The sequence below is a fragment of the Vulpes vulpes genome, chromosome 16, assembly GCF_048418805.1.
Source record: "Vulpes vulpes isolate BD-2025 chromosome 16, VulVul3, whole genome shotgun sequence".
NCBI lineage: Eukaryota > Metazoa > Chordata > Mammalia > Carnivora > Canidae > Vulpes > Vulpes vulpes.
In genome coordinates this window covers 63,597,120-63,623,908 of record NC_132795.1, presented here as the reverse complement: position 1 = coordinate 63,623,908, position 26,789 = coordinate 63,597,120, and the positions used below count along the sequence as shown (strand labels likewise).

General features: G+C 36.5%; 1 protein-coding gene and 1 pseudogene across 7 annotated transcripts in view; both read left to right on the top strand.

Moving 5' to 3' along the window:
* Positions 1-26,789, top strand: part of LOC112929024 (E3 SUMO-protein ligase RanBP2) — a 93,497-nt gene that overhangs the window by 54,301 nt on the left and 12,407 nt on the right. For 2 of the 7 annotated variants that reach the window (XM_026010900.2, XM_072741882.1), the window contains exons 9-24: positions 22-231; positions 1,150-1,331; positions 1,421-1,596; positions 1,784-1,907; positions 2,574-2,735; positions 2,989-3,126; positions 3,206-3,352; positions 5,477-5,656; positions 5,737-5,820; positions 10,477-10,612; positions 14,187-14,281; positions 15,198-20,175; positions 20,780-20,857; positions 23,401-23,568; positions 24,226-24,318; positions 24,847-25,025. In XM_026010900.2, the coding sequence (XP_025866685.2) occupies positions 22-231; positions 1,150-1,331; positions 1,421-1,596; positions 1,784-1,907; positions 2,574-2,735; positions 2,989-3,126; positions 3,206-3,352; positions 5,477-5,656; positions 5,737-5,820; positions 10,477-10,612; positions 14,187-14,281; positions 15,198-20,175; positions 20,780-20,857; positions 23,401-23,568; positions 24,226-24,318; positions 24,847-25,025 (7,130 nt within the window). Of the gene's footprint in view, positions 1-21; positions 232-1,149; positions 1,332-1,420; positions 1,597-1,783; positions 1,908-2,573; positions 2,736-2,988; positions 3,127-3,205; positions 3,353-5,476; positions 5,657-5,736; positions 5,821-10,476; positions 10,613-14,186; positions 14,282-15,197; positions 20,176-20,779; positions 20,858-23,400; positions 23,569-24,225; positions 24,319-24,846; positions 25,026-26,789 lie in introns of those variants that run through there. The other 5 variants (XM_072741883.1, XM_072741884.1, XM_026010899.2 and 2 more) reach the window with 3 other exon arrangements.
* On the top strand, positions 4,107-4,846 carry LOC112929027 (large ribosomal subunit protein mL40 pseudogene; annotated as a pseudogene).

Here is a 26,789-nt window from a genome sequence, read left to right as displayed (position 1 = left end):
TGGAAATAATTTGTTTTTCAGGACACATGCTGCTAAACTTAAGTCGTGATAAGCAAGATTTTTTAAAAGAGGTTGTAGAATCCTTCGCCAATAAAAGTGGGCAGTCTGCTTTGTATGATGCTCTGTTTTCTAGTCAGTCACTTAAGGATAGATCTTTTCTTGGTAATGATGATATTGGAAACATTGATGTGCAAGCACCAGAGCCTGATGATTTGGCTAGATATGATGTTGGTAAGTAGTATCTTTTTAAAGTAAACATTTTGTATCTTAATCCTTTTATTTTAGGAGATTAAAAGCAAATAGAAACAATCTCATAATCTTATTACCCATAGGTAATGATGTAATATTTCCCTGTATCCGTTTGAGGGTTTTTTGGGGCATAGGATGGTGTGAGGAGTTGGTAGTGCTAGTGGTGGAATATTTTTCTTCTAAATAGTGGTTTATACTGTACATGGGATTGTCTTCTTTCATGGATTCTCTCTTTATCTATTTTTGTAGATAACCACTTTTAATGGCAATATAATACGTTATATGAGTTAGCCGTAATTTGCCACTTATTGCTGTTTGACATCTAATATGTTTTCAGTTTTTTCACTATGAAAAATAAAGTATCTTTATTTCAAAATTTTCCATGGAGTTTTCTTAAAACCAGAATTACTGGAATAAGGTTGATGAACACGTTTAAGTCTCTTGCAAATTGCCATATTGCCGGAAAGGTTGTACCTCTTTATGTGTCTAAAAGCCCATAACTTTTTTGGTATTAAATTTCTTGTGGAAGAAAAGATATTTTTACTCTCCCAAGGTTATTAATAAAGTGGTATCTCATTGTCTTAATGACTCTCTACTGAAAGGAAAATTCAGTTTCAGGTTTTCTTACTGGGGGTGGCTCTGTCAATACAGTGTTTTATTGAGTTCTAGGGAGTACCTTTTTTCTCTTAAATGGACTTGAAAAGAGCTTTCTTCATCATAACTGTTGCTACTAAATTTCCTAAATATGGAGTGTGAATACCTTTAATAAGAACATGAGACTTAGCAAAGAATTTGCCCCAGCTTCAATATAGAAAAGTAATTATAAAATTAAGATGTAATTGACAAAACTGATGACACAAGCAAAATTTCCAAAACCTCAAGCCAGTTTTCTCATTTCAGGTGCCATTCGAGCACATAATGGTAATCTTCAGCACCTTACGTGGCTTGGCTTACAGTGGAATTCATTGTCTGCCTTACCTGCAGTTCGAAAATGGCTAAAGCAGCTGTTTCATCATTTGCCCCAGGAAACCTCAAGACTTGAAACAAATGCACCCGAATCAATATGTATTTTAGATCTTGAAGTAAGCAAAGATTTTAACAAATTAAGTATTTTGAATTTTGTTTAATTTTTTTTTTCTAACTTAAATTGATTTTTCTTTAAATGAAACAGGTATTTCTACTTGGAGTAATATATACCAGCCACTTACAATTAAAGGAGAAATGTAGTTCTCACTATAGCTTCTATCAGCCGCTATGCTTGCCACTTCCTGTGTGTAAACAGCTTTGTACAGAAAGACAGAAATCTTGGTGGGATGCAGTTTGTAATCTAATTCACAGAAAAACAGTGTAAGTAGCAAAATAAAAGTATTCCTTTAACTCATTGCCTAAGTTTTTAACCTAATAGTCTATTTAATTTAAAAACTTCCTGCCTTAGGTATTTAATTCTCATGTGAAGGTTGAGTTTGTCATGATTAATGTACATGTAAGTTTTAAACTGCATGTTTATAAATCGGTTTTATTAAACTTTTTTTAGACCTGGAACTACAGCAAAATTGCGACTTCTAGTTCAGCATGATATAAACACACTACGGGGACAGGAAAAACATGGCCTTCAGCCTGCCCTGCTTGTGCATTGGGCAAAATGCCTTCAGAAAACGGTGAGTTTGTTAAAGTGTAAGCATTTTTAAGAACATTACCTAATTTTTAAAAATCCTAAACTTTTCAATGAGTCTTTTAGTTCAGAGAAACAGTAAGAGCTTATTTACATTATGCTAGGTGAAATGTATTTTTTAAATCTTGCCACAAAATAGTTAATAGTTAAAATATATAAGCACTTTGAATAGTACCTGGCACAGTAAATGTTATATAAATATGAGCTGTTATTATTACCACTTAATAATAAGTTACGATAATTATTATCCAGCCTGAAATTTTTTTTTACATGTAGATAACAGAAGGCTCTGTAGGTTAAGGGCATTGTAGATCTTTATAAATATTTGAGGACTGTTCTATGGCAAAGTTAGGTGTGGATGTTTATTTCTGTGACCAAACTGTGACACAGAGTGGCAGGTTTGGGCTGTGTTAAATGGCAACCTTTAAAAAATAGGGCTACTTCATTAGGTAGTATCATTGAAAGTGTTTGAAAGTTGGGTCTAGAATGATCCCTGGTATTAAGGTGATTGGAATGTGAGGCCTATGACTTTTGAGATTCTGTTTTGCCTTGATTTGAAATTTTAACCAGTTGTTCCGACCATTTATAAAAGAATTTTTAGATTCTGTTATTTGTGTTCCTTAGGTTGTGTGCTTCTAATTTTCTCTTTTAGGGCAGTGTTCTTAATTCTTTTTATGATCAGCGGGAATACATAGGCAGAAGTGTTCATTATTGGAAAAAAGTTTTGCCAATGTTGAAGACAATCAAAAAGAAGAGCAGTATTCCTGAACCTACGGACCCTTTGTTTAAACATTTTCATAGTGCAGACATTCAGGTAATGGAAGATCCTTTTGTGAATGAACTGGAAATGTGAATTTCCAGTTTACAAACAAAGAAATAGAAACTGTTTAAGTCAATTGCCTGGATACTTGTTCCTTTTCTTGTTTTCAAAATCCACTAGCTGTCAAAAAATATAGCAGAAAAGAAGACTGAGCTGTTACTTAGATCATGTAAAATCTTGGGGAAATCACTTGGGTTTGATATTCTGGGGAGAGGCAGTTGGACTAAAAATTACTAAATGTGTTTAGGCATCTGAAGTTGGCGAATACGAGGAAGAAGCACACATAACATTTGCTATATTGGATGTAGTTAATGGAAATATAGAAGATGCTATGACTGCTTTTGAATCTGTAAAAAACGTTGTTTCTTACTGGAATCTTGCATTGGTAAGTAGATGGTGATACGTGAATTAAAAGCTTTTTGTTTTAAAAACCTAATTGTTTCATAAAAGCATTCTTTGTATAGATTTTTCACAGAAAAGCGGAAGACATTGAAAATGATACCCTTTCTCCTGAAGAACAAGAAGAGTGTAAAAATTACCTGAGAAAGGCCAGGGACTACCTAATAAAGATTTTAGATGACAGTGATTCCAATCTTTCAGTGGCCAAGAAGGTAAGCTGCAGGCTGTTTGTACTTTCTTACTGTTGCTACCTGGATGGTAACTATTTTTGCTTTGATTTTATAGTTTGATAATTTCAAAAATACTCAGTAATACTAGTGCACAGAAGTGGTGTGTATATATTAGCATTGCTTTTTCTTAGGTTTGGTCTTTCTTTCTTTCTTTCTTTCTTTCTTTCTTTCTTTCTTTCTTTCTTTCTTTTTTCTTTCTTTCTTTCTTTCTTTCTTCATTCATTCATTCATTCATTCATTCATTCATTTTTTTAAAGATTTTATTTGTGAGAGACACACACACACACACAGAGAGAGAGAGAGAGAGAGAGAGAGGCAGAAGGAGGAGCAGGCTCCATGCAAGGAGCCTGATGTGGGACTCCATCCCAGGTCTCCAGGATCACACCCTGGACTGAAGGTGGCGCTAAACCGCTGGGCCACCGGGGCTTCCCGGTGTTTCTTTTTTTAAACTTGGGAATCTAGCTTTTTTCCTACAAAAGTACTTGTTAGGGAATTTAGAAAAGGCTTCTAAGGCAGAACATTCATTTTTTGATATCTTGGCAATGTAATCAAAGCAAATACTGCAGGGGCACCTGGGTGGTTCAGAGACTGAACGCCTGCCTTTGAGTCAAGTTGTGATCCTGGGATCGAGTCCCATATTGGGCTCTCTGCAGGGAGTCTGCCTCTCCGTCTGCCTATGTCTCTGCCCGTCTCTGTGTCTCTCTCATAAATAAATAAATAAAATCTGAAAAAATAAAGCAGTGAGCGGCGGATGGGCTGTGGCCATCGCGGCCCTGGAGCTTCCGCTTGTACTCTGCGCTTGCGGAGCGGGCTTCTGGGCCCTTGGCAGACACATGAGAGAGACCCAATGGCGAGCTGCGTTACTGTCCTTCTGGGAGCTCATTCCCATGAGAGTAGAACTTCTACAAAAGAAGAAAAAGGTAAATCCTAAAAAAGATCAAGCAGTAAAGGACCATTTGAAAAAAAGGATCAGACGACTGGAGAAAGCTAGCCAAGAGCTAATTCCCATTGAAGATTTTATTACACCTGCGAAGAAGCTCTTGTATAAAACAAGACAGCGGCCTAACATGGAGCTTCCCTGTGAGGAGAGTGAGCAGAGAGCTCTGCTTCTCAAGAAGTGGTCCTTCTACAAGCATCAAGAGCACGAGAAGGAGAGGGATGCCATCACATCCATGCTTGAGTCCCAGCAGGAAGCTCTGCAGGAACTGCTACTCATATCCCCAGAGCTACATGCGGAGGCTAGCTATCAAGTGGGATCCCAATTTGTTCCCCTTTGAAAGAGAAGGGCCAGATTACACACCACCAATCTCCAGCTACCAGCCCCCTGAGGGCAGGTACCATGACATCACCAAGGTGTACACACAGGTGGAGTTTAAGAAGTAGAGCTGCAGGCACCTGTCCGCAGAACACACTGCCCTTTCAAGCCAGAATGACCAGGGCACAGGCCTGCTTGTCACAGAATCAGGCATGCTGTGAATAAATACATTTAATCAAGAAAAAATAAATAAAAAATAAAGCAAACGTTGCAGCCTAAGGACCACTGTTAATTTGGCAGTTAAACATTTCACTGAAATTAAAAGTAGTTGCTGACACCTTCAGAACATTTCCTCTCATCTTTACCATTTGCTATGGACTATTTTTTCTGTCAGCAGTTTGAGACTGTCATCATGGTATTAACTTTAGTTGTATTCAACCTTCCAAATCTTTTGTTGATTAATTCATGTTGCTGCTCTTATATTAGGGATGATATTGTCTGGTACATTCTGGCATCTGTGTTTCTCTCCCCATTCAAAATTAATAAAAAATTCAAAATTAATAAAAATTAATAAAAATCAGTAGCTTATTTTGTTCATGTGGAAAAACTTCCCAAGTTAACATTCCTCTACCATTATTGTTAACAAGAGAGAGAAAAACATCACAGACTTTAGCGTCAGAAGACTTTAGATCACACAGCAGTTTCATGTGTGTTCCTATGTAAAGTATTAAATGCTTATTATACAAAAGTAAGAACATGTAAGTAAATTAGTAAGATAAAGTCTTTGTATTTATTTCAGAGTTGTTTATTTTTGCAAACTAAAGCCCTTGATTCATGCCTTTTGTTTTTAGTTGCCTGTGCCACTGGAGTCAGTAAAAGAGATGCTTAATTCGGTTATGCAGGAACTCGATGACTATAGTGAAGGAGGTCCTCTTTATAAAAATGGTTCTTTGCGAAATGCAGATTCAGAAATAAAACATTCTACACCATCTCCCAGTATATATTCTCTATCACCAAGTAAAAGTTACAAGGTAAGTGGAAAGAAATGAATCCCTCCATTGCAGAATAGTTTCCATTCTAAATGCTTTAAATATTTTTTTTATTTTTTTAGTTTTCTCCCAAAACTCCACCTCGATGGGCAGAAGATCAAAATTCTTTACTGAAAATGATCTGCCAACAAGTAGAGGCCATTAAGGTAAATTACTTAATATCTTTAAACTGTGCCTCTCTTATTCCCAGGTTTCTTCCTTGACTATTCCCTCACTTCTTTGTAAAGCTGTTCAAAATGTCCCTTTGCCATTCTACTGTAGAGTCCTCCTGTTTTGTATATGTCTACCATGAAATTAACCATATTATTTTTCCTATTTTTTAATTTAAATTTTTAAACTTTAATTCAAGTATAGTTAACATAGTGTTACATTAATTTTAGATGTACAATATAGTGATTTAGCAATTCTGTATATTACTCAGTGCTTATCAAGTTAAATGTATTTTTTTATTTAAAAATTTTTTTAATTTAAATTCAGTTTAGTTAAATTCAATTAAGTTAACATATAGTGTATTGTTAGTTTCAGGGGTAGAATTAGTGATTCATCAGTTGTATATAACACCCAGTGCCCATTGCATTAGGTGCCCTCCTTTTTTTTTTTTTTTAAAGCCAAGGTTTATTTATTTTATTTTATTTTTTTTAAAGATTTTATTTATTTATTCATAGAGACACAGAGAGAGAATGAGAGGCAGAGGGAGAAGCAGGCTCCATGCAGAGAGCCTAACGTGGGACTCGATCCAGGGTCTCCAGGATCACGCCCCAGGCTGCAGGCGGCACTAAACCGCTGCGCCCCCGGGGCTGCCCAGGTGCCCTCCTTAATGCCCATCACTAAATTACCCCATTCCCCCCACTCACTCCCCTTCAGTCACCCTCAGTTTGTTCCTTATAGTTAAGAGTCTCTTATGGTTTGTCGCCCTCTCTGTTTTTATCTCATTTTATATTCCTTCCCTTCCCCTATGTTCATCCTTTTGTTTCTTAAATTCCACCTATGAGTGAAATTATATGGTATTTGTCTTTTTCTGACTTATTTTGCTGAGTACAATACCCTCTAGTTCCATCCATGTCATTGCACACGGCAAGATTTCATTTTTTTTTTTTTTAAGATTTTATGTTATTTATTCATGAGAGACACAGAGAGAATCAGAGACACAGGCAGAGGGAGAAGCAGGCCCCATGCAGGGAGCCCGATGTGGGACTTGATCCCGGGACTCCAGGATTAATGCCCTGGGCCGAAGGCAGGTGCTAAACCGATGAGCCACCCAGGGATCCCCGATCTCATCCTTTTTGATGTCTGAGTGATACTCTGGTGTGTGTGTGTGTGCGCGCACGTGTATGTGTGTATATATAAAAAGCATTGTTTATATGTATATATAAAACATATATATATAGAAAACATATTTTGAAGTTTTATATATATATATAAACATCTTTATCCATTCATCTGTTGATAGATATCTTGGCTCTTTCCATAGTTTGGTTATTGTGGACATTGCTGTATAAACATTGGGGTACATGTGTCCCTTCGAATCACTATGTTTGTATCCTTTGGATAACTACCTGGTAGTGTAATTGCTGGGTGGTAGGGTAGCTCTATTTTTAACTTTTTGAGGAACCTCCATACTGTTTTCCATTGTGGCTGCACCAATTTGCATTCCCACCAAGATAAATGTATTCTTAATACCACTGACCTATTTTACCCATCTCCCCTCTGATAACCTCTGTTCTCTATAGTTGAGTGTGTTTTTCTGGTTTATCTCTTTTTCCGCCCCTTTGTTTTGTTTCTTAAATTCCACATAGAAGTGAAATCATATGGCATTTGTCTTTCTCTGGCTTATTTTGCTTAGCATTATACTCTAGATCCATCCACATTTTTGCAAATGGCAGGATTTCTTTCTATTGATTGATTGATTGATTGAAGATTTTATTTATTCGTGAGAGACACACAGAGAGAGGCGAAGACATAGGCAAAGAGAGAAGCAGGCTCCATGCAGGGAGCTGGACGTGGGACTTGATCCTGGGACTCCAGGATCACGCCCTGGGTCAAAGGCAGATGCTTAACCACTGAGCCACCTAGGTGTCCTGGATTTCATTCTTTTAATGACTGAATAATATTCCTTTGTATATATGCACACCACATCTTTTTTATCCATCTCTCATTGGCCACTTGTGCTGCTTCCATAATTTGGCTATTGTAAATAATGCTGCAATAAACATAGGGGTGCATATATCCCTTTGAATTAGTGTTTTCATATTCTCTAGGTAAATACCCAGAATTATTATTACTGGATCGTATGGTAGTTCTATTTTTAATTTTTTAAGAACCTCACAAACTGTCTTCCACAGTTGCTGTGCTGTTTGTATTCCCACCAAGTGTATGAAGGTTCCTTTTTCTCCACATCCTTGTCAGCACTTAATTGTTTCTTGTGTTTTTGATTTTAGCCATCCTGACAGGTGCGAGGTGATATCTCATTGTGGTTTTGATTTTCCTTTCTATGATGTTGAGCAACTTTTCATGTGTCTTTAGGCCCTAACCACATTTTTTAAATTACTTGTTTCTGCTTCCTCCACCAGGTGTGAATCCTTCACAGGGAAAGATTATTTTATCCAAAACATAGCAGCATTCCTGACATAGAGGTGGTTCCCAAGTGATCGAATTGAACTAGAGAAATAAACTAATCATACCTTGGTCTAGGAGTTCATTTCTCAGACTGATTGGTTGTGTGTGTCGTATTTTGTAGCTAGATATTGATATGTGGTCTGAGTTCCACATAACCTAATTATGTAAGGAAATGGCTATGTATTCGTGATCTTATTTTAGCTTTATGAAAGTAATCTTAACTGTTAGGCTCACAGAAGCTTTATTTACTTATTTGGAATTGGAAGTGCAAGTAGGTTGTTTCATCCTCATTGGACAAGAACTAAAGCACCGGTAGTTTTGAAGTTACAGCAAGTAAATCCTGATGTGTGTGGTTATTACAGTGTTATCAGCAATGTGAGAGACCTAACAAAAATGCTGTTTGGAGGGAAACAGAATTTTGAATTTGCACAAAGTTTTGTATGTTAGTTTTATACAGTTGTGGCCTATTATGATATTACATACCACCTTTGGGTTATGTTATAAGTTCAGAATGCCCAGGGTTGTATTCTGTAGAAGTGTAGTGGAACATTACTCTGTGTTCTGAAAATCTGGGTTTTAATAGTAACTCTGCCACTAATTAATGCTCTTGAGCCAAGCACTTCATTACTTTTCTATTTGCGTGGCTTTTCATCTGTAGAGTAAGAATTGTTAAAACCACTTCTCAGCACATTTTGTAGGTGTTTGAATTTTTAAAATTATGATTATAGCATTAATTGCATGTTCAAAACTACAGTCCAGATACCAGTAGTGACTATTAAATTTTTCCAGGTGATTCCATCAGTTTCTAATTTTTGGATGTGTAGCATCTAGGCTAAACACAGTAGATGGATGAATGGGGAAAATTTTATTTAACTTGAAAATTCAACATATTTCTGATCTCAGTATTTAGGGTTTTGGGAAATACCTATTTGAAAACACTTTTAGAAGAAGAAAGCAGATATGCTGTGTGTGTCTGTGACCTCACCTGCAGCAGGCTGGTCAGATACCTGGACCCATATACAGATATTTGATACTGTTTTCAAAAACTGTTGACTGATACCACTGTAGTTTCTTTGGAAAAAGAAGTAGTTTCTTGATAAGTGCCTGTTTTGTAAGGGATATTTTGTAGTTTCTGGGATTGGGGAGACTGTTGCCATTTAGTTGTCTGTAAAACAATAGAGATGTGATAACTAGCCACCTAGCCACTGTTAGAAAACAGTATGTCTGTTGTTTTCTGTAGGCAGCAGGGTGGTATGAAAACATATTTGGAGTAAAATCTGGTTTGAATTCTAGCTGTGCTATTTCCTGTATTTTTTTTCCCCTCATTTTAAGATGTGAGTTAATATTGTTACCTGGGTAAGGATTGAGAATTTAGAGTTCCTGGACTATATGATTATATACTTAATATATACTAAGCAGGTAACAGTTATTTTCCTTTTCCTAGTGGATCATTACAGCGTCAACCTTGAAGGATTTTTAAGCAATTGTGTATAGTATCAGGAGATAATTTGGAACATTGAGTAGCCCAGATGGACTGGAGAGGAAAACAGTGGAAAGGAGGTGCTAGAAGGATGTTTGGGGCAATACTTCTGAGGACCAAAAATATCAGAGAAGTTTAATTTGTAGGTACTTGTGTTTTTGAGCAAGGAAGTGTCTTGGCTAGAGCTCAACTCTAGGGGCACCTAGGTGGCTCAGTTAAGCATCTATCTGCCTTTGGCTTAGGTCATGATCCCAGGATCCTGGGATTGAGCCCTCTGTTGGGCTCAGTGGGGAGTCTGCTTCTCCCTCTTCCTCTTCCTCTGCTTCTGCTCTCTCCTCTCTCTCTCTCTCTCAAATAAATAAAATCTTAAAGCAAACCTTAACTTTGGAAAGATTAATTTAGGCAAGTGTGGAATGGAAATGGAGATGAAGCCATCTAGGAGGTTATCAGTTTAGGTGATAGCTAACTGTAATCTGGAATGAATTTGGTAATATGGTACTAAGGAATGAAAGAATGGGAGGAAATAGATTTTAACAAATTGAGGATCATTTTCTTAAATCAGCCCCTAATACATAGATCTTACTGGAATATCGAATCTCTAAAAACACATCAAGTATTTAAAGTACCTAAATTTAAAATATTTATTTGCTCTAGCACTGTTTCTGGCATGACAGAGTTGCTTACAGTTGTTTTCTTTCTCCAACAGAAAGAAATGCAGGAGTTGAAACTACATAGTAGTAACTCAGGGTCCCCTCATCGTTGGCCTGCAGAGAATTATGGACCAGATTCAGTGCCTGATGGATATCAGGGATCCCAGACTTTTCATGGCGCTCCACTAACAGGTTAGTTGGCAACTAGATAATTCCACATTTTAGTAAAATCACTGTACTTCCCCCTCCTTTACACAATAACTTGTGAACTCACCTTGTCTATATACATTTGTGTATATATACATGTTTATATATGTCTGCTTATATGTTTCTTAAGCTATGTTTGGTATTACTGAGATTTTTATAACTCTAAGCAGAAACAAGCTTTATCTGATCCTCTTTGTATATAAAGGTTTAAAGAACCCTTTAATATGTATGTCAGAGAAGCTGACACTGAGGTAGAACTATTCCTTACTTTTGGCAAATGTTACGTGATATTGTTAGGCATTAAGAGATGGCTAAATAAAACCTTCTTTGGAATTATTTTGGTGATATACTAAGAGGTATGATATTCATAGGAAATCTTGTGTATTTTGAAATGCAATGGTCATACCGATAAGGAAGGAGTTGGAGCTGGGCTATACTGGAATTTGAAGTTGTGCTGTCTAGTAGATAGTGATCTCTGAGTCAGTTTGTGTGCTTGAAATGTGGGGATAAAACTTGCCTCACATTATTGTGAGTATTTTTGTATGTGTGGGTGTGTGTTAGGCATTTACTTAGAGTTATAGTAAACACTTAATGAACGAAGGGTGTCCCGTGGGTTGTCTGTGTGCAGAAGTGCTTTGTGCCTGTAATTTTACTTAATCATGGTAACCCAGAATGGTAGATGCCATCATGAATTCATTTTTTTTTTTTTTTTGAGATTTTATTTATTAGAGCGAGAGCAAGAGAGATACCACAAGCTGGGGGTGGAGGGGGAAGAGGGAGAAGCAGATTCCCGGCTGAGCAGGGAGCCTGACATGGGGCAAATCCCAGGACCCTAGGGTCATGACCTGAGCTGAAGGCAGAGGTGTAACCGACTGTGCCACCGAGGTGCCGTATGAATTCTGTTTTTATAGATGAGGAGATAGGTTTAGTAAGGTTAGTTAATTTATCCATTATTGTACGGCTAACTGTTGGTAGAGTCAGGGTTGAAACTTGAGTGATCTTAAATGTAAAGTCATTTGATAGTATGATATATTGCCCACAGGCAGCCAGAAATGATAAGAAAAACAGGTTTCTTTGGCATGAGATAGATTGCTGAAATGGTAGTAGTATGCTTTTTTTCCTAACTGGTTTTAACCCAGGGAAGATTTAGAGTAGTATGTTCCAGTTTAGATGAGCACATGTATATGATGGTCCATAGGGGCATACTGAAGGCAGCCTCGCTATCCTCTTTTGACAGTGTCTTCTAAATGCAGACAAAATAATAGGAAATCTTTGTAAAGTCAGACTTACTAAATATTATAAGTCATAGATAAATACATGAAATGTCAAGAGTTCAAACATTGCTCACTTAAAAACCATGTGCACTAGGTAGAGCCTTGCATAGAGAAGATAAGTAAACTGGCTAGCCTTTTCTAGGGCTTTTTGAATGCTGTGTGGAATTGATCATTTGGCACCTTTTGAGTCACAATTTCCATTTCTTCTGTGTACAGACATAAATGGTCTTCTGGTTGTTAAACATAACATTCACATTGTCTCATTTTATTCTTGCAATTACCCTATGAAATGTGTAGAAGCAGCACATCCTCATTTTACAGTTGAGAAAAATGGAGACCCCAAATAGCTAATTGACAAGGTCACAAAGCAGCTTTGTGGCCCTGAAAGGAGGAGAGCTCAAGTTCGCTGTTATGCATTCCTGTGCTCACACATTTTGTTTTTTTTAATGAAAGTAAAAATATACCAAGATTGTATATTTGTTTTTTTTAATAAGATGATTAAAAAACTTGATTAATAAACTTACAGGAAATATTCAGAAGTCCTGAGCAATGTATACTAAAAACTGTACCACATAGAGTGCTATTAACGTTTTGGATCATTTCCTTCTGGTCCTTTCTCTTTGTATGTGTAAAGAATTTTTAGTGAGATTTTTATCATTATGTTGTAAGTAGATGAGTAATCTGTTTTTGAAATATCAGAGTTCTGAACATTTTTCTTAAATGTTTTTTGAAAATACTATTAATGAATACAGGGTATCCCATCATGTAGAAGCATTGTAAATTTTATTCCCTTACTATTTCCAGTTTGTTGTTATAAATAATGCTGTGGACACATTCTTAGGATTGTTAGAGTATTAAAAAATTTTTTTTTGTGTTGGAAAATTACTTTCCGGAAAAGCTATGCCAGTTTACACTCTTTTCCCATCATTATCTGATAGTGCCCATCTCATTGCATTCTTGCTTAGTGTTAACTATTACTAATTTCTAAAAACCTTCAATTTTTAAAAACAAAAATGATAATTAGTTTTTATTTTTTATACTGGACATGTTCAATACTTTATAATCTTTTATATTTCCTGAGTTATCTGTTTATTTGGTATTTTTTTCTGTTAGATTATTTTTAGTAGGTTTATAAGAACTCTTTAATTTTTTCCCCCCCACTATGGAGAGTCACTAGTCACTGATAAAGTCACTAGTTAAATTTTCAGACTTTATGATTCTTGGCTCATATCCATTAGCTTGTTCTGTGTTCTGTTCCTTTTTTTCTCCCCAGAATGTTTCCACAATAACCATCTTTACCAGGTAGTTCCATTAGTTTTCCAAATTCAAACTTGGGCTTCTTTAGCAATTTTTACTTTTCTAGTCATTGTAAAGAGAAGATAAGTAGACTGACTAGTCTTTTCTTGGTCTTTTTCAGGGCTTTCTAGAATCAATTGTTTAGCCCCTCTTGGGTCACAGTTTCCATTTCTTCCACGACAAGGCATAAATGGTCTTTAAGTTGTTTTGTTTCATGATAAAGCTTTTCATAAAACAGATCAAGCAAATGATTGTTGGTAGCTTTGCCCTGAACATGAGTGTCTTCTAGTTGTTGGTTTCCTGGTGAAACTCATACAAAACTGATGGAACAAATAGTTTGGACATCAGCATGAATATTGGTCATGATGTGTCTTTTTTTTCTTTTTCTTTTTCTTTTTTTTTTTTTTTTTTTTTTAAGCCAAGGAAACACATTTTGGTTACCTGTGAGATTCTTTGTGAATTTATCAGGTGATTTTTGACTGGAACGTTTTCAGCTTGAGTTTATAAAATGTAGCCTTATCTTCCTGAAAGTTTTTGAGGCTCACACTTTAAAAACATGGTCCCAAGGCCATCAGATGCATTTTGGTTCCTTAAGTCCTTTCTGTGACCAGTGTATCCCAATATTTCTGATGTTGAACATAGACTGTGCTTTCATATCATACCAATCTTTCTTTGAAAATGGACCAAACGCTTTCTTCTTGGCTCCTTTTTGATGCTTGTTGTGAGGCGCTTGTTCTTGTTGACCACTGTGGTGCTGCTCTCTTACTCCTCATGTGTCATATTTAGGGGTTTTTCCTAGTTTGTCATTTGATAATCTTCTTTATGGTATATTTTGATGTATAGAAATTTAAAAAAATCTATAGTTAAATCTTTCTTTGATTTCTATTGCTTTTGTAATTTATAGTTCTTGCCTAGATAGTCTTAACTGTAGTATAGACTTTTTTAACTGTTTTCTTTCTTTTCTTTTCTTTTTTTTTTTTTTTTTTTAGTTGCAACTACTGGCCCTTCAGTATATTATAGTCAGTCACCAGCATATAATTCCCAGTATCTTCTCAGACCAGCAGCTAATGTTACTCCCACAAAGGTAACAAAGGAATAATTTATACATTTATAAATATCTCCTTTTTAATTGTTCAGGCTTCCTTCAAAGAAATTCAAGAAGTAGTTCAGTATTAAAACTTATATTCCCATAAGATACAGATACTTTAAATTTCTTTCCAGATATAGAAGTTATGCTTCTTACTCATCCTATTTTTATGTTACAATAAGTGTGAACATTTAGAATATTTTCTAAATGGGGTGGTGGTGGTATTGATGATGGGTCCTCCATCATTTTGTTTTTGGCGGAAATAGAACTAGAATGGCCTTGCTGAACCACTATGTGGTAAGTACTTTAGGCCTGAAGTGGCTATGTAGGTGTCTATTAACACCCAGTATTACAACCATAGTTGAGCTACGAAGCTTTGAAGACAGATAGCTTGGGTGCATTTAGACCCTGGCTCTTCTCACTGTGACCTTGGGCAAGTTTCTTAATCTCTCTATGCATTTGTTGCCTCATATGTAAAATGAGGATAATAATCCCTTAATTCATAGGGTTTTTGAGGATATTAAAATGAGATATTATATAAAGTGCTTAGGATAGTGCCCATTAGGCACATTAGTAAATGCTTGATAAATGTTAGTCTCCATCATCATCATCATTATTGTTAACATCATTTGACACATTATTTAGGAATAAAGAAGAAAATTATTCTATGCATTTATTGTAGAATTGGATTTTTAAGATTCTGTCATTAGTTAAGGTAATTTCCATTATATACCAAGAAAGGAGTATAACTGTAAGTATCTTTGTAAGTAATGTCTTCTCTTAATGCTGTGATACATACCTTAATGATATCTTTACCTTATAATGCTCATGTTTGTAGTTTGTGAGAATTGGTATCTAGTTATCTGTAATATTGTAGACAACCTACAAAAATTTTTAATTTTTTTTCTTTTAGGGCCCAGTTTATGGCATGAATAGGCTTCCACCTCAGCAACATATATATGCCTATTCCCAACAGATGCATACACCACCAGTCCAAAGCTCATCTGCTTGTATGTTCTCTCAAGAGATGTATGGTCCTCCATTGCGCTTTGAGTCTCCTGCAACAGGAATTCTATCACCCAGGGGTGATGATTACTTTAATTACAATGTTCAACAAACAAGCACAAATCCACCTTTGCCAGAACCAGGTTATTTTACAAAACCCCCAGTTGCAGCTCATGCTTCAAGATCAGCAGAATCTAAGGTTATTGAATTTGGGAAAACTAATTTTGTTCAGCCTGTGCCAGGTGAAGGAATAAGACCATCTTTGACAGCACCTGCACACACAACACAGCCAACTCCTTTTAAATTTAACTCAAATTTCAAATCAAATGATGGTGACTTTACCTTTTCTTCACCGCAGGTTGTGACACAGCCCCCTTCCACAGCTTACAATAGTAATGAAAGCCTTTTAGGTCTGTTAACTTCAGATAAACCTTTGCAAGGAGATGGCTACAGTGGATCAAAAGCTAGTCAAACCGTTGGACCTCGAAATATGTTCAGTTTTGGAAGCAAAAATGTGCCTGGACTTTCATTTAGTGAAAACATGGGTCCAAATCAGCAAAAGAATTCTGGTTTTCGTCGAAGTGATGACATGTTTACTTTCCATGGTCCAGGGAAATCAGTATTTGGAACACCTGCACCAGAGCTGGCCAACAAGAGTCATGAAACAGATGGAGGGAGTGCCCATGGTGATGACGATGATGACGGCCCTCACTTTGAGCCTGTGGTACCTCTTCCTGATAAGATTGAAGTAAAAACTGGTGAGGAAGATGAAGAAGAATTTTTTTGCAATCGTGCAAAATTGTTTCGTTTTGATGTAGAATCCAAAGAATGGAAGGAACGTGGAATTGGCAATGTAAAAATTCTAAGGCATAAAACATCTGGTAAAATTCGTCTTCTGATGAGACGAGAACAAGTATTGAAAATCTGTGCAAATCATTACATCAGTCCAGATATGAAACTGACCCCAAATGCTGGCTCTGATAGATCTTTCGTTTGGCATGCTCTTGATTATGCAGATGAGTTACCTAAACCAGAACAACTTGCTATTAGATTCAAAACTCCTGAGGAAGCAGCACTTTTTAAGTGCAAGTTTGAAGAGGCCCAAAGCATTTTAAAAGCCTTAGGAGCAAATGTAGCCACAACAACAAATCAGGCTATGAGAATTGTAAAAGAACCCATGAGTCACGATAACAAAGATATTTGCAAATCTGATGCTGGTAACATGAATTTTGAATTTCAAATTGCAAAGAAAGAAGGGTCTTGGTGGTATTGTAATAGCTGCTCATTAAAGAATGCTGCAACTGCTAAGAAGTGTGTATCATGCCAGAATCTAAACCCAAACAAGAAAGAACTCCTTGGCCCACCATTAGTTGAAACTGTGTCTGCTCTTAAAACTGACCCAGAAAATACTTCAGATAGATTTGCATCGATGACTCCAAAGAAAGAAGGTCATTGGGATTGTAGTATTTGCTTAGTCAGAAATGAACCTACTGTATCTAGGTGCATTGCATGCCAGAATGCAAAGGCTGCTAACAAAAGTGGATCTTCATTTGTTCAGCAAGCTTCCTTTAAATTTGGCCAGGGAGATCTTCCTAAGTCTGTTAACAGTGATTTCAGATCTGTTTTTTCTGCGAAGGAGGGACAGTGGGATTGCAGTGTATGCCTTGTACAAAATGATGGAAGCTCTGCAAAGTGTGCTGCTTGTCAGAACCCAAGAAAACAGAGTTTACCTACTTCTTCTGTTTCAGCACCTCCTTCTTTTAAGTTTGGTACTTCAGAGATAGGTAAAACCCCAAAGAGTGGATTTGAAGACATGTTTGCTAAGAAGGAAGGACAGTGGGATTGCAGTATTTGCTTAGTGCGAAATGAAGCAAATGCTACAATATGTGTTGCTTGTCAGAATCCAAGTAAACCAAGTCTGTCCACCTCTTCTGTTCCAGCACCTGCCTCTTTTAAGTTTAGTACTTCAGAGACAAGTAAGGCTCCAAAGAGTGGATTTGAAGGAATGTTCACCAAGAAGGAAGGACAGTGGGATTGTAGTATTTGCCTAGTGCGAAATGAAGCAAGTGCTACCACGTGTGTTGCTTGCCAGAATCCAAGTAAACAAAATCAACCTGCTTCTGCTGGTCTAGCACCTGCTGCTTCATCAGATACATGCAAGGCTCCAAAGAGTGGATTTGAAGGAATGTTCACCAAGAAGGAAGGACAGTGGGATTGCGGCATTTGCTTAGTGCGAAATGAAGCAAGTGCTACCACGTGTGTTGCTTGCCAGAATCCAAGTAAACAAAATCAGCCTGCTTCTGCTGGTCTAGCACCTGCTTCATCAGATACATGCAAGGCTCCAAAGAGTGGATTTGAAGGAATGTTCACCAAGAAGGAAGGACAGTGGGATTGTAGTATTTGCTCTGTGCAAAATGAGAGTTCTTCCTTAAAATGTGTGGCTTGTCATGCCTCTAAACCGACTCATAAACCTGTTGCAGAAGCTCCTTCAGCTTTCACGTTGGGCTCAAAAACTAAGTTAAGTGACTCTTCTGGAAGTCAGATTGGAACAGGATTTAAAAGTAACTTTTCTGAAAAAGCTTTTAAATTTGGTACTACAGAACAAGGATTTAAATTTGGGCATGTGGATCAAGAAAGTACACCTTCATTTACATTTCAGGGTTCTTCTAGTACAGATTCTAAGTCAACAAAAGAAGGATTTAGTTTTTCTGTCCCTATGTCTACTGATGGATTTAAATTTGGCATTCAGGAGCCTGGAAATCAAGAGAAGAAAAGTGAAAAGCCCCTTGAAAATGACACTGGTGTTCAGGCTCAGGATATCAGTGGTCAGAAGAATGGTAGTGGTGTGATTTTTGGTCAAACTGGTAGCACTTTTACCTTTGCAGATCTTGCAAAATCAACTTCAGGAGAAGGATTTCAGTTTGGCAAAAAAGACCCTAATTTCAAAGGATTTTCAGGTGCGGGAGAAAAATTATTCTCATCACAAAGTGGTAAAATGGCTGATAAAGCTGACACTTCTGCTGACCTTGAGAAAGATGATGATGCCTATCGGACTGAGGACAGTGATGACATCCATTTTGAACCAGTAGTTCAGATGCCTGAAAAAGTGGAACTTGTAACAGGAGAAGAAGATGAAAAAGTTCTTTATTCACAGCGGGTAAAATTATTTAGATTTGATGCTGAGATAAGTCAGTGGAAAGAAAGGGGCCTGGGAAACTTAAAAATTCTCAAGAATGAAGTTAATGGCAAACTGCGAATGCTAATGCGAAGAGAACAGGTACTAAAAGTGTGTGCTAATCATTGGATAACAACTACCATGAATCTGAAGCCTCTCTCTGGCTCTGACAGAGCATGGATGTGGTTAGCGAGTGATTTTTCTGATGGTGATGCCAAACTGGAGCAGTTGGCAGCAAAATTTAAAACACCAGAGCTGGCTGAAGAATTCAAACAGAAATTTGAGGAATGCCAGCGACTTCTATTAGATATACCACTTCAGACTCCTCATAAACTTGTAGATACTGGCAGAGCTGCCAAGTTAATCCAGAGAGCAGAAGAAATGAAGAGTGGATTAAAAGATTTCAAAACGTTTTTGACAAATGATCAAACAAAAGTCACTGATGGAGAGAGTGAGAGCTCTGATGCAGGTTCTGCCAGTGCCTCCGATACAATCAGCAAGCCAAATCCCGAAAACACAGGGCCCACACTGGAGTGGGACAACTATGATTTAAGGGAAGATGCTTTGGATGATAGTGTGAGTAGTAGCTCAGTGCATGCTTCTCCATTGGCAAGTAGCCCCGTGAGGAAAAATCTCTTCCGTTTTGGTGAGTCAACAACAGGATTTAACTTTAGTTTTAAATCTGCTTTGAGTCCATCTAAGTCTCCTGCCAAGTTAAATCAGAGTGGTACCTCAGTTGGCACTGATGAAGAATCTGATGTTACTCAAGAAGAAGAGAGAGATGGACAGTATTTTGAACCTGTTGTACCTTTGCCTGATCTAGTGGAAGTGTCCAGTGGTGAGGAAAATGAACAAGTTGTTTTTAGTCACAGAGCAAAACTCTATAGGTATGATAAAGATGTTGGTCAGTGGAAAGAAAGAGGCATTGGTGATATAAAGATTTTACAGAATTATGATAATAAGCAAGTTCGCATTGTGATGAGAAGGGACCAGGTGTTAAAACTTTGTGCCAATCACAGAATAACTCCAGACATGACTTTGCAAAATATGAAAGGGACAGAACGAGTGTGGGTGTGGACTGCCTGTGATTTTGCAGATGGGGAAAGAAAAGTAGAACATTTAGCTGTCCGTTTTAAACTACAGGATGTTGCAGACTCATTTAAGAAAATATTTGATGAAGCAAAAATAGCACAAGAAAAAGATTCTTTGATAACACCTCATGTTTCTCGTTCAACCACTCCCAGAGAGTCTCCATGTGGCAAAATTGCTGTAGCTGTATTAGAAGAAACCACAAGAGAGCGGACAGATTTAACTCAGGATGATAACACAGCAGACGCAACTTCAGAAGTTGGAGAAGCATCTAGCACATCTGAAGCAACAACAAAAGCAGTGGTTTCTCCTCCGAAGTTTGTATTTGGTTCAGAGTCTGTTAAAAGTATTTTCAGTAGTGAAAAATCAAAACCATTTGCGTTTGGTCACAGTTCAGCCACTGGGTCTTTGTTTGGATTTAGTTTTAATGCACCTTTGAAAAATAACAGCAGTGAAGTCAGTTCAGTGGTCAAGAGCGGGTCTGAAAGAAGAGTGGAACCTAATGGTGAAGAGTCAAAGAATTCAGATAGCAAACAGTCTTCAGACGGCAAAGTCAGAAATCTCTTTGCTTTTCCAAAGGAGGAGTCCTCAACTAATTACACATTTAAAACACCAGAAAAGGGTAAGCATTTAGTCTTTAATGTGAGCAAATTTTTCTTCCATTGATTTGTAACTATTTTGCTTAACGCATATACTCTTTGTAGAGTACTAATGTTTTAGTAAAAGTTGGGTCATAAACACAGTGCTTCGTGAACAGTGAAAATACTGGTATAGATTTTTTTTTCCTCCCTAAATGTGTTTCCCTGTGACTGTTTAAACAGCAACAAAGAGTGGGTGTGTGTAGGTCATTTAGGAGATCTGAGTAACTGGAAGATATTTATATCATGTTTAGTGCAGAGAGCAAGAACCTAATATAGTACCAAAGTTTAGTGACTCGTACTTAAATCACAAACATTAACTCAAGTCTCATTTTTTTTAAGTGTTCATTCTTCAATGTAGTATTCTCTTGTCACTCAAGAAACGTGGTACTGAGATGTACATATAATATGTATAAGGTAGTCTTACCACTATTTATTAAATGAGCAAAGAATGAAACTACCAAGATAAATGAATATGTGAGACAGCCAAATTGGTATAAATTGAGGGTCTCTGGCTTTTTGTATTTTAAAATCACATTCACTTTGATTCTCAAAATGTTCAAAAACAAAATACTCTTTATTTTCTAGGATTTAATTTTAGCCTTTTTAAATCTAATCCAATGGCTTTTTGGACCAGCATCCCTTCCTCACAGCCTGAAAACAAAGGTATAGAGCTAGTATTCTCAGTATGAGATGGCATTTTTTTTTTTTAAAGGAGCTGGTAGTCCTTTGCAAAATAACTGGCTGTATGAAATTAAGTACTTAACACTACAATGTGCATGTTAAAAGAATGTCTGTTTAAACAAGTACTTTTTGACTGGTGGTGTATGATACCCTTTAATACTGTTTTTGTTTTTTTAATGTACTCAGATATCATGTTTTCTCACTCCCGTACAACAATATTTTGAGGTAGATTCATGTGGTCTTTACGTTTTGCTGCTTTGTACTTTGTTACTGTATTATTTTCGACTCTGCTTAATGAAGACCTGTGTTTTTCTAACATTTATCTTTAGCCAAAGGTAATGTTTGTGAGCATGTATACACATGGAACAGTTTCCCTTTTAGTTATCCTTTTGGACAGGGTTTAGAAAAATAATATTTGAAAGTAGACCCCGTTTTTAATAGCCACCATTATATACCTGGTATGTTACAAAAGTCAATGTTGGTATTAGGAATAATAGGAAGTGGGGCGGGGGTCTGTTGAAGACCTTCAGGAGCAAGGGTAGGGAAATGTAAACTGTTTATTAGTATCTAATAACATATCTTGAGCAGCCCAACTATGTTCAGTGATAAAATGACAATCCTTGATTTTGGGGCCCATCATTTTTAAAGTATACCAATCATAATAGTAGCTAACACAGCTCTTAACCTTCATTCTTAAGAATGTATTCCTTGAGAAATTATGTGAAAGTGTGGACTTCTTCCTGTAAATGACATATACTTGCATGTATACTATGGGACCCTGGGTTAAGAATCCCTGGCCCAGGCACCTGGATGGCTCAGTTGGTTAAGCATCTGCCTTCAGCTCAGGTCATGATCCCAGGGTCCTGGGATCCAGCCTTGCGTTGGCTCCCTGCTCAGAAGAGAGCCTGCTTCTTCCTCTCTGCTGCTCCTCCTGCTTCTGCTCTCTCTCTCTTTCTCTGTCAAATAAATACAATCCTAAAAAAAAAAAAAAAAGTATCCCTGGCCTAAGAGCAAATTTACCAGTATAGTATAGTAGGATGAAGAGCCTTATTCTGTTTCAAGTCCAAGAATGTCAGGGCCCCGAAGGACCTTAGAGATGGAGGATTTAGACATGAGGAAACAGGCCTGATTGGGCTATCTGAAGTGCCCAAGTTGTCTTTACTAGCTAACAGCAGATTTGGAATAAGAATCTGTATCTTACAGTATTGTAATTGATACCATGTTTTTCTATTTAAGGAGAGTAAAAGGCAAGTTTAACTTTGTAAAAGGGCTCCAGTTCTCTAGATCAGATCAAATATGACCTGTGTATGTAATTTAGAATTTTCTAATAGCCACATTAAAAAACAGAATTTAAAAAAAAGTGAAAAAAAGATGCAGATGAAATTAATTTTAATAATCTATCCAGTTATATCTGAAATACCATTTCAAGATCTAATCAATACAAAAATTAGAGAGTTCATATTTTGTTTTTGTTTTTGTTTTTGTACAAAGTCTTCAAAATCCAGTGTGTATTTTTTTTTTTTTAAGAGAGAGGGAGAGCTAGCAAAAGTGTGCTCACAAATGGGAGGGGCAAAGAGAGAGGAGAGAGAGAATCTCAAGCAGACTGCACACTGAATGTGGAGCCCCATGCAGGGCTCAATCTTACAACCTGGAGATCAAGACCTGAGCCAAAATCAAGAATTGGACGGTTAACTGACTGAGCCACCCAGGTGCCCCAAGAGTGTATTTTTATACTTGGAGTAGGACTCAGTTTGGACTAGCCACATTTTAAGTGCTTTAATAGCCACACGTGACTAAGGTACCATCTTGGACAGCACCAGTTGGCACATGATTTGTTATCTGTTCCTTTTGCCAGATACTCTTCTTTATAGACAACAGCATATTATATGAATAATCCCTTATTTTCTTTGTGTTTTGCTTTTGTTGTTTTTCAGCTATTAAAATGATCTTAGATTCCTACAGTATTACTTACCCCTAGGATAACAGTGGGTTTTAATTTAGTTTTATATGTTATCTGCTTGGAAATATGCAAAACTGGATATAACTTATCACTCGCCATCCTTGGCAATTGTTAACTTTCCTTGTAGGAACTAATCAAGGTTAGCTTTGCATTAGTTTCGTATTGATACTAATCTATGCTCATGATTTCTGTAAGTTTTTTCCATTGTTGCAAATGCATGGATATTTTGCTAAACTATTGTTTAGCATGCCAAATATGGTTATGGCAACACTCTATAAATACCTTTTACAATTATAACCATTAATAGTTTTTCTTGATCAGTGAGTAAATGAAATATTTTTTTGGTTTTAAATAGATTCTTTGTTCATTAAGGGTTTTTGACAGAATGTTAAGTCAGGCTTATAATTCTTTACAGAGCTCTGTCTACATCACAATTGGTGTTTTCATCACCATGCTATATTATAACCTAAAGATAAGTCCTGTGGTTTTTATTTTCAGTTAGGATATTGATGTTAATACCTATGTAATATCTTGTCTTTATAATTTTTTTGGACTTGTTTTATAGCAAAAGAGAAGGAAAAACCTGAAGATCCTTCCTCAGATGATGATGTTTTCATTGTGTATGAGTTAACGCCCACCCCTGAGCAAAAAGCTCTTGCAAGCAAACTTAAACTTCCTCCAACTTTCTTCTGCTATAAGAATAAGCCAGATTATGTTAGTGAAGAAGAGGATGGTAAGCCTTTTGTTATTTTAAACACATAACATTCTTTTCATGCTAGTCTTAGTAATTGGGGGGTATATTTAAATCATTTTTAAGATTGCCTCTTAGAACCCATCACTGCTGTCTTTGTAGGTAGTTGTCTATATGTATATAAATAGTCAATGGATGTAATGATTGAAACAAATGCACTTACCAAGTGAGGATTTTATGGATGCCTACTATGAGTTGAGCAGGCATTATGAGAGAATTGAAAACAGTCCTAATTTCCCTGTAGACTTAAAGGGATCAGAGAGTAATGAGGCAGATGGGTGTTTGATTATGGAAAACTTTGTGAGCCATATCAGAATTTTTTAGCCAGGGGTGTACCATGCTCAGAAAGTTTCAGTAGGACCAGTTGAATTTAGTAGTGTAAAGGATTGGGTTGTGGGACATGGAGACAGGAAGATGAACTGAAATAATAGAGTAGCTCAAACAAGAGAGCCTGAATGAAATTTCTGTAATGATAGGAGAGGTATTAGGAAGATAGAATTGGTACAATTGGGTGTTTTTTCAGTGTGGGCAGTAAGGGAAGGTATGAAGTTGGAGGATAATTTCTAGATTTGTGGCTAGAAAAATTCCTGGAACTTACTAGAAACTTTTTTTATTTAATAAAATCAATTATAATTTAAGATGAAGATTTCGAAACAGCTGTCAAGAAACTTAATGGAAAACTCTATCTGGATGACTCAGAAAAATGTAGACCATTAGAAGAAAAGGTAACAGGTATGTTAAATTAAAATTGCTAGTTATGCTAAGTTAAAATTACTTACAATTTTTATACATTTATTTATGAGAGGGAGAGAGAGAAAGAAGAGGGTGAAGAAGTAGAGGGAGAGGGAGACAGAGAATCTTAAGCAGCCTCCATGCCCAGTGCGGAGCCTGATGCAGGTGTTGATCTCAGAACCCTGAGCCGAAATCAAGAATCGGATGCTTAACCAACTGAGCCACTCAGGCATCCCACTCTAGTTAAAATGTCTTTTTAAAAAAATCTTCTGTTTAAAAGGAATCTTCTAATCTGATCATTTTTATAATTACCAGTTTTACTCATGTACTATTCCTACGGGTGATTTAAAATATTTGAAAATAACATGAAGTGTAAAACATTGTTTTCATGGTGATCCTTGTTCTCCATTAGCATTCATAGGTATTGCTATCTGGGTCTGTAATCTGTAAATTGTATTGAGGACCTCTTTTGGAGAGTAGTTGGATTTCCTATAACTTTCTTTTGCTTTTATTCTGTGGGATTTTCAGATAATGAAAAAGAATGTGTTATTGTTTGGGAAAAGAAACCAACAGTTGAAGAGAAGGCAAAAGCAGATACGTTAAAGCTTCCACCTACATTTTTTTGTGGAGTCTGCAGTGATACTGATGAGGACAATGGAAATGGGGAAGACTTTCAGTCAGAATTTCAAAAAGTTCAGGACTCTCAGGTAAGAGCCATCTCCATTATTTTCCTTCTGCCTCAGTTGCTTTTGTTGATGGCAGTAGACTAGAATGTTCTTACCAAATGGTAATAATGTGTCATGGTTAGAAAATTAGGTGTCTATTTACTAATCAGCTTTGGCCAAAGGAGGAAGAATTTTGTTCTACATAGAGGACTGTAAAGGTTCATCCTTATGTGTATGTTGGATTTTTGTGGGGATGGGAGAAGTTGACTGAGTAGATATCCCTAAGAGTGTTATTACCACAATACCAAGAATGATATTAAGTAGTTCATTTTTCATGAGTTTATTCTGTGATGGGCAGAGTGGATATGAAGTAGCATTTGAGACTCAGTTCCCTTGGCCTATACCTTGGTTTGTCAGTTTCGTCATTTGATTACTTTCTTAGTTCAATTGTAGTGATAATTTTAATAGCTATCAACACCATGGTATCTTAATTTGTATTCCACAGAAAAGAGAAGACAAAGTCCCTGTCTAGTAATTGCTTACAGTGTAATATTGGCATGTATTCAGAATGTTCCTGCCCTTCTAGTAATACTGGTTTTTGTTTTGTTTTGTTTGAGAGATGGTTATTGAAGTAGGGTCCTGGAATTAGTTACAAATGCAGTGATTTATTTAAAGGATATGTGACTAGAGAGAGATGTGTGGTGTAAACACATGGTCTGAGTTTCTAAGAAATTGATTACTTTTTGTTAGTCTTTCTGACTCTGAGGAGTCTAGCTGGCCACCTAGGATGTGTAGGTTTAAGCTTAATTCATCAGTACACATATAATTAATGACCATCAGTGGATGTAACGATACCACTTTCCCATTTATAACCAGACAGATTTATTTGTGGAAATCTGAAGTTTTTACAGCAGTGGCCTCACTATGTTGAATCTAAAGTGTATTTCAAATCACTTAACAGTTTGCGTGGACTCACTGGAAGTACACAATATGTAATGGCTGTTATTCTAATTGCTAGATGCTAGAGGCTTTATCATGTAGTTATTCATTCAACAAATACAGTAAAGTCATATTATTATAAATTTGGATTATGCAAATTTATACAGTGATTTAAACATGGCCTTTTATGTGCAGAACTTAAAATTAGTTATTGATTTAAAATTCATTTATTTGAAAACTTAAAACTGAAAAATAATTTCAGTTCTGATGCACAGATTGAATTGTACATCATTTATTCTTTTCCTTCTTAATATTAGTGACTGTCCAAAACTACTTTTAGTACCAAAATTAAATGTGATAAATCTCTATAAAGATTGAAAAAATGCCACAATAAGCTGTATTTTGGAGGAGAGTAAGCATCCTTTAATACACAGAGATGAAATAGAAAACTAAAAACAATTAAAGCTAAAATACACTCTAAGAGACACAGATTTACATTCTCTGAGAATGCATTGTTCCTGCTTTATCTTTATACTTAGTCTACTTTACATTGGATTTGCATCTGTTGCATAAAATGCTTAAGTGTCCTCTGTTTATAAGTGTTTACTGTGAGCTAGCACTATGCTGATGATTGGGGATACAGTATTGAATAAAACAGAAGTAATTTGATTTGTCTGTATTGAGTTTTCCATTCAAGGACTCTAAGGTGAGGATGCATTAGGAGCTGAATTAAAACCCTTCCTATCACCCAAGCAATCTAGCCAACTTTTTTTGGGTAACATTTATTGTGATATAATTTATATACCATACAATGCACCCATTTTAAAGTGTACAATTCACTGGTTTTTAGTATATTTACATGGTTGC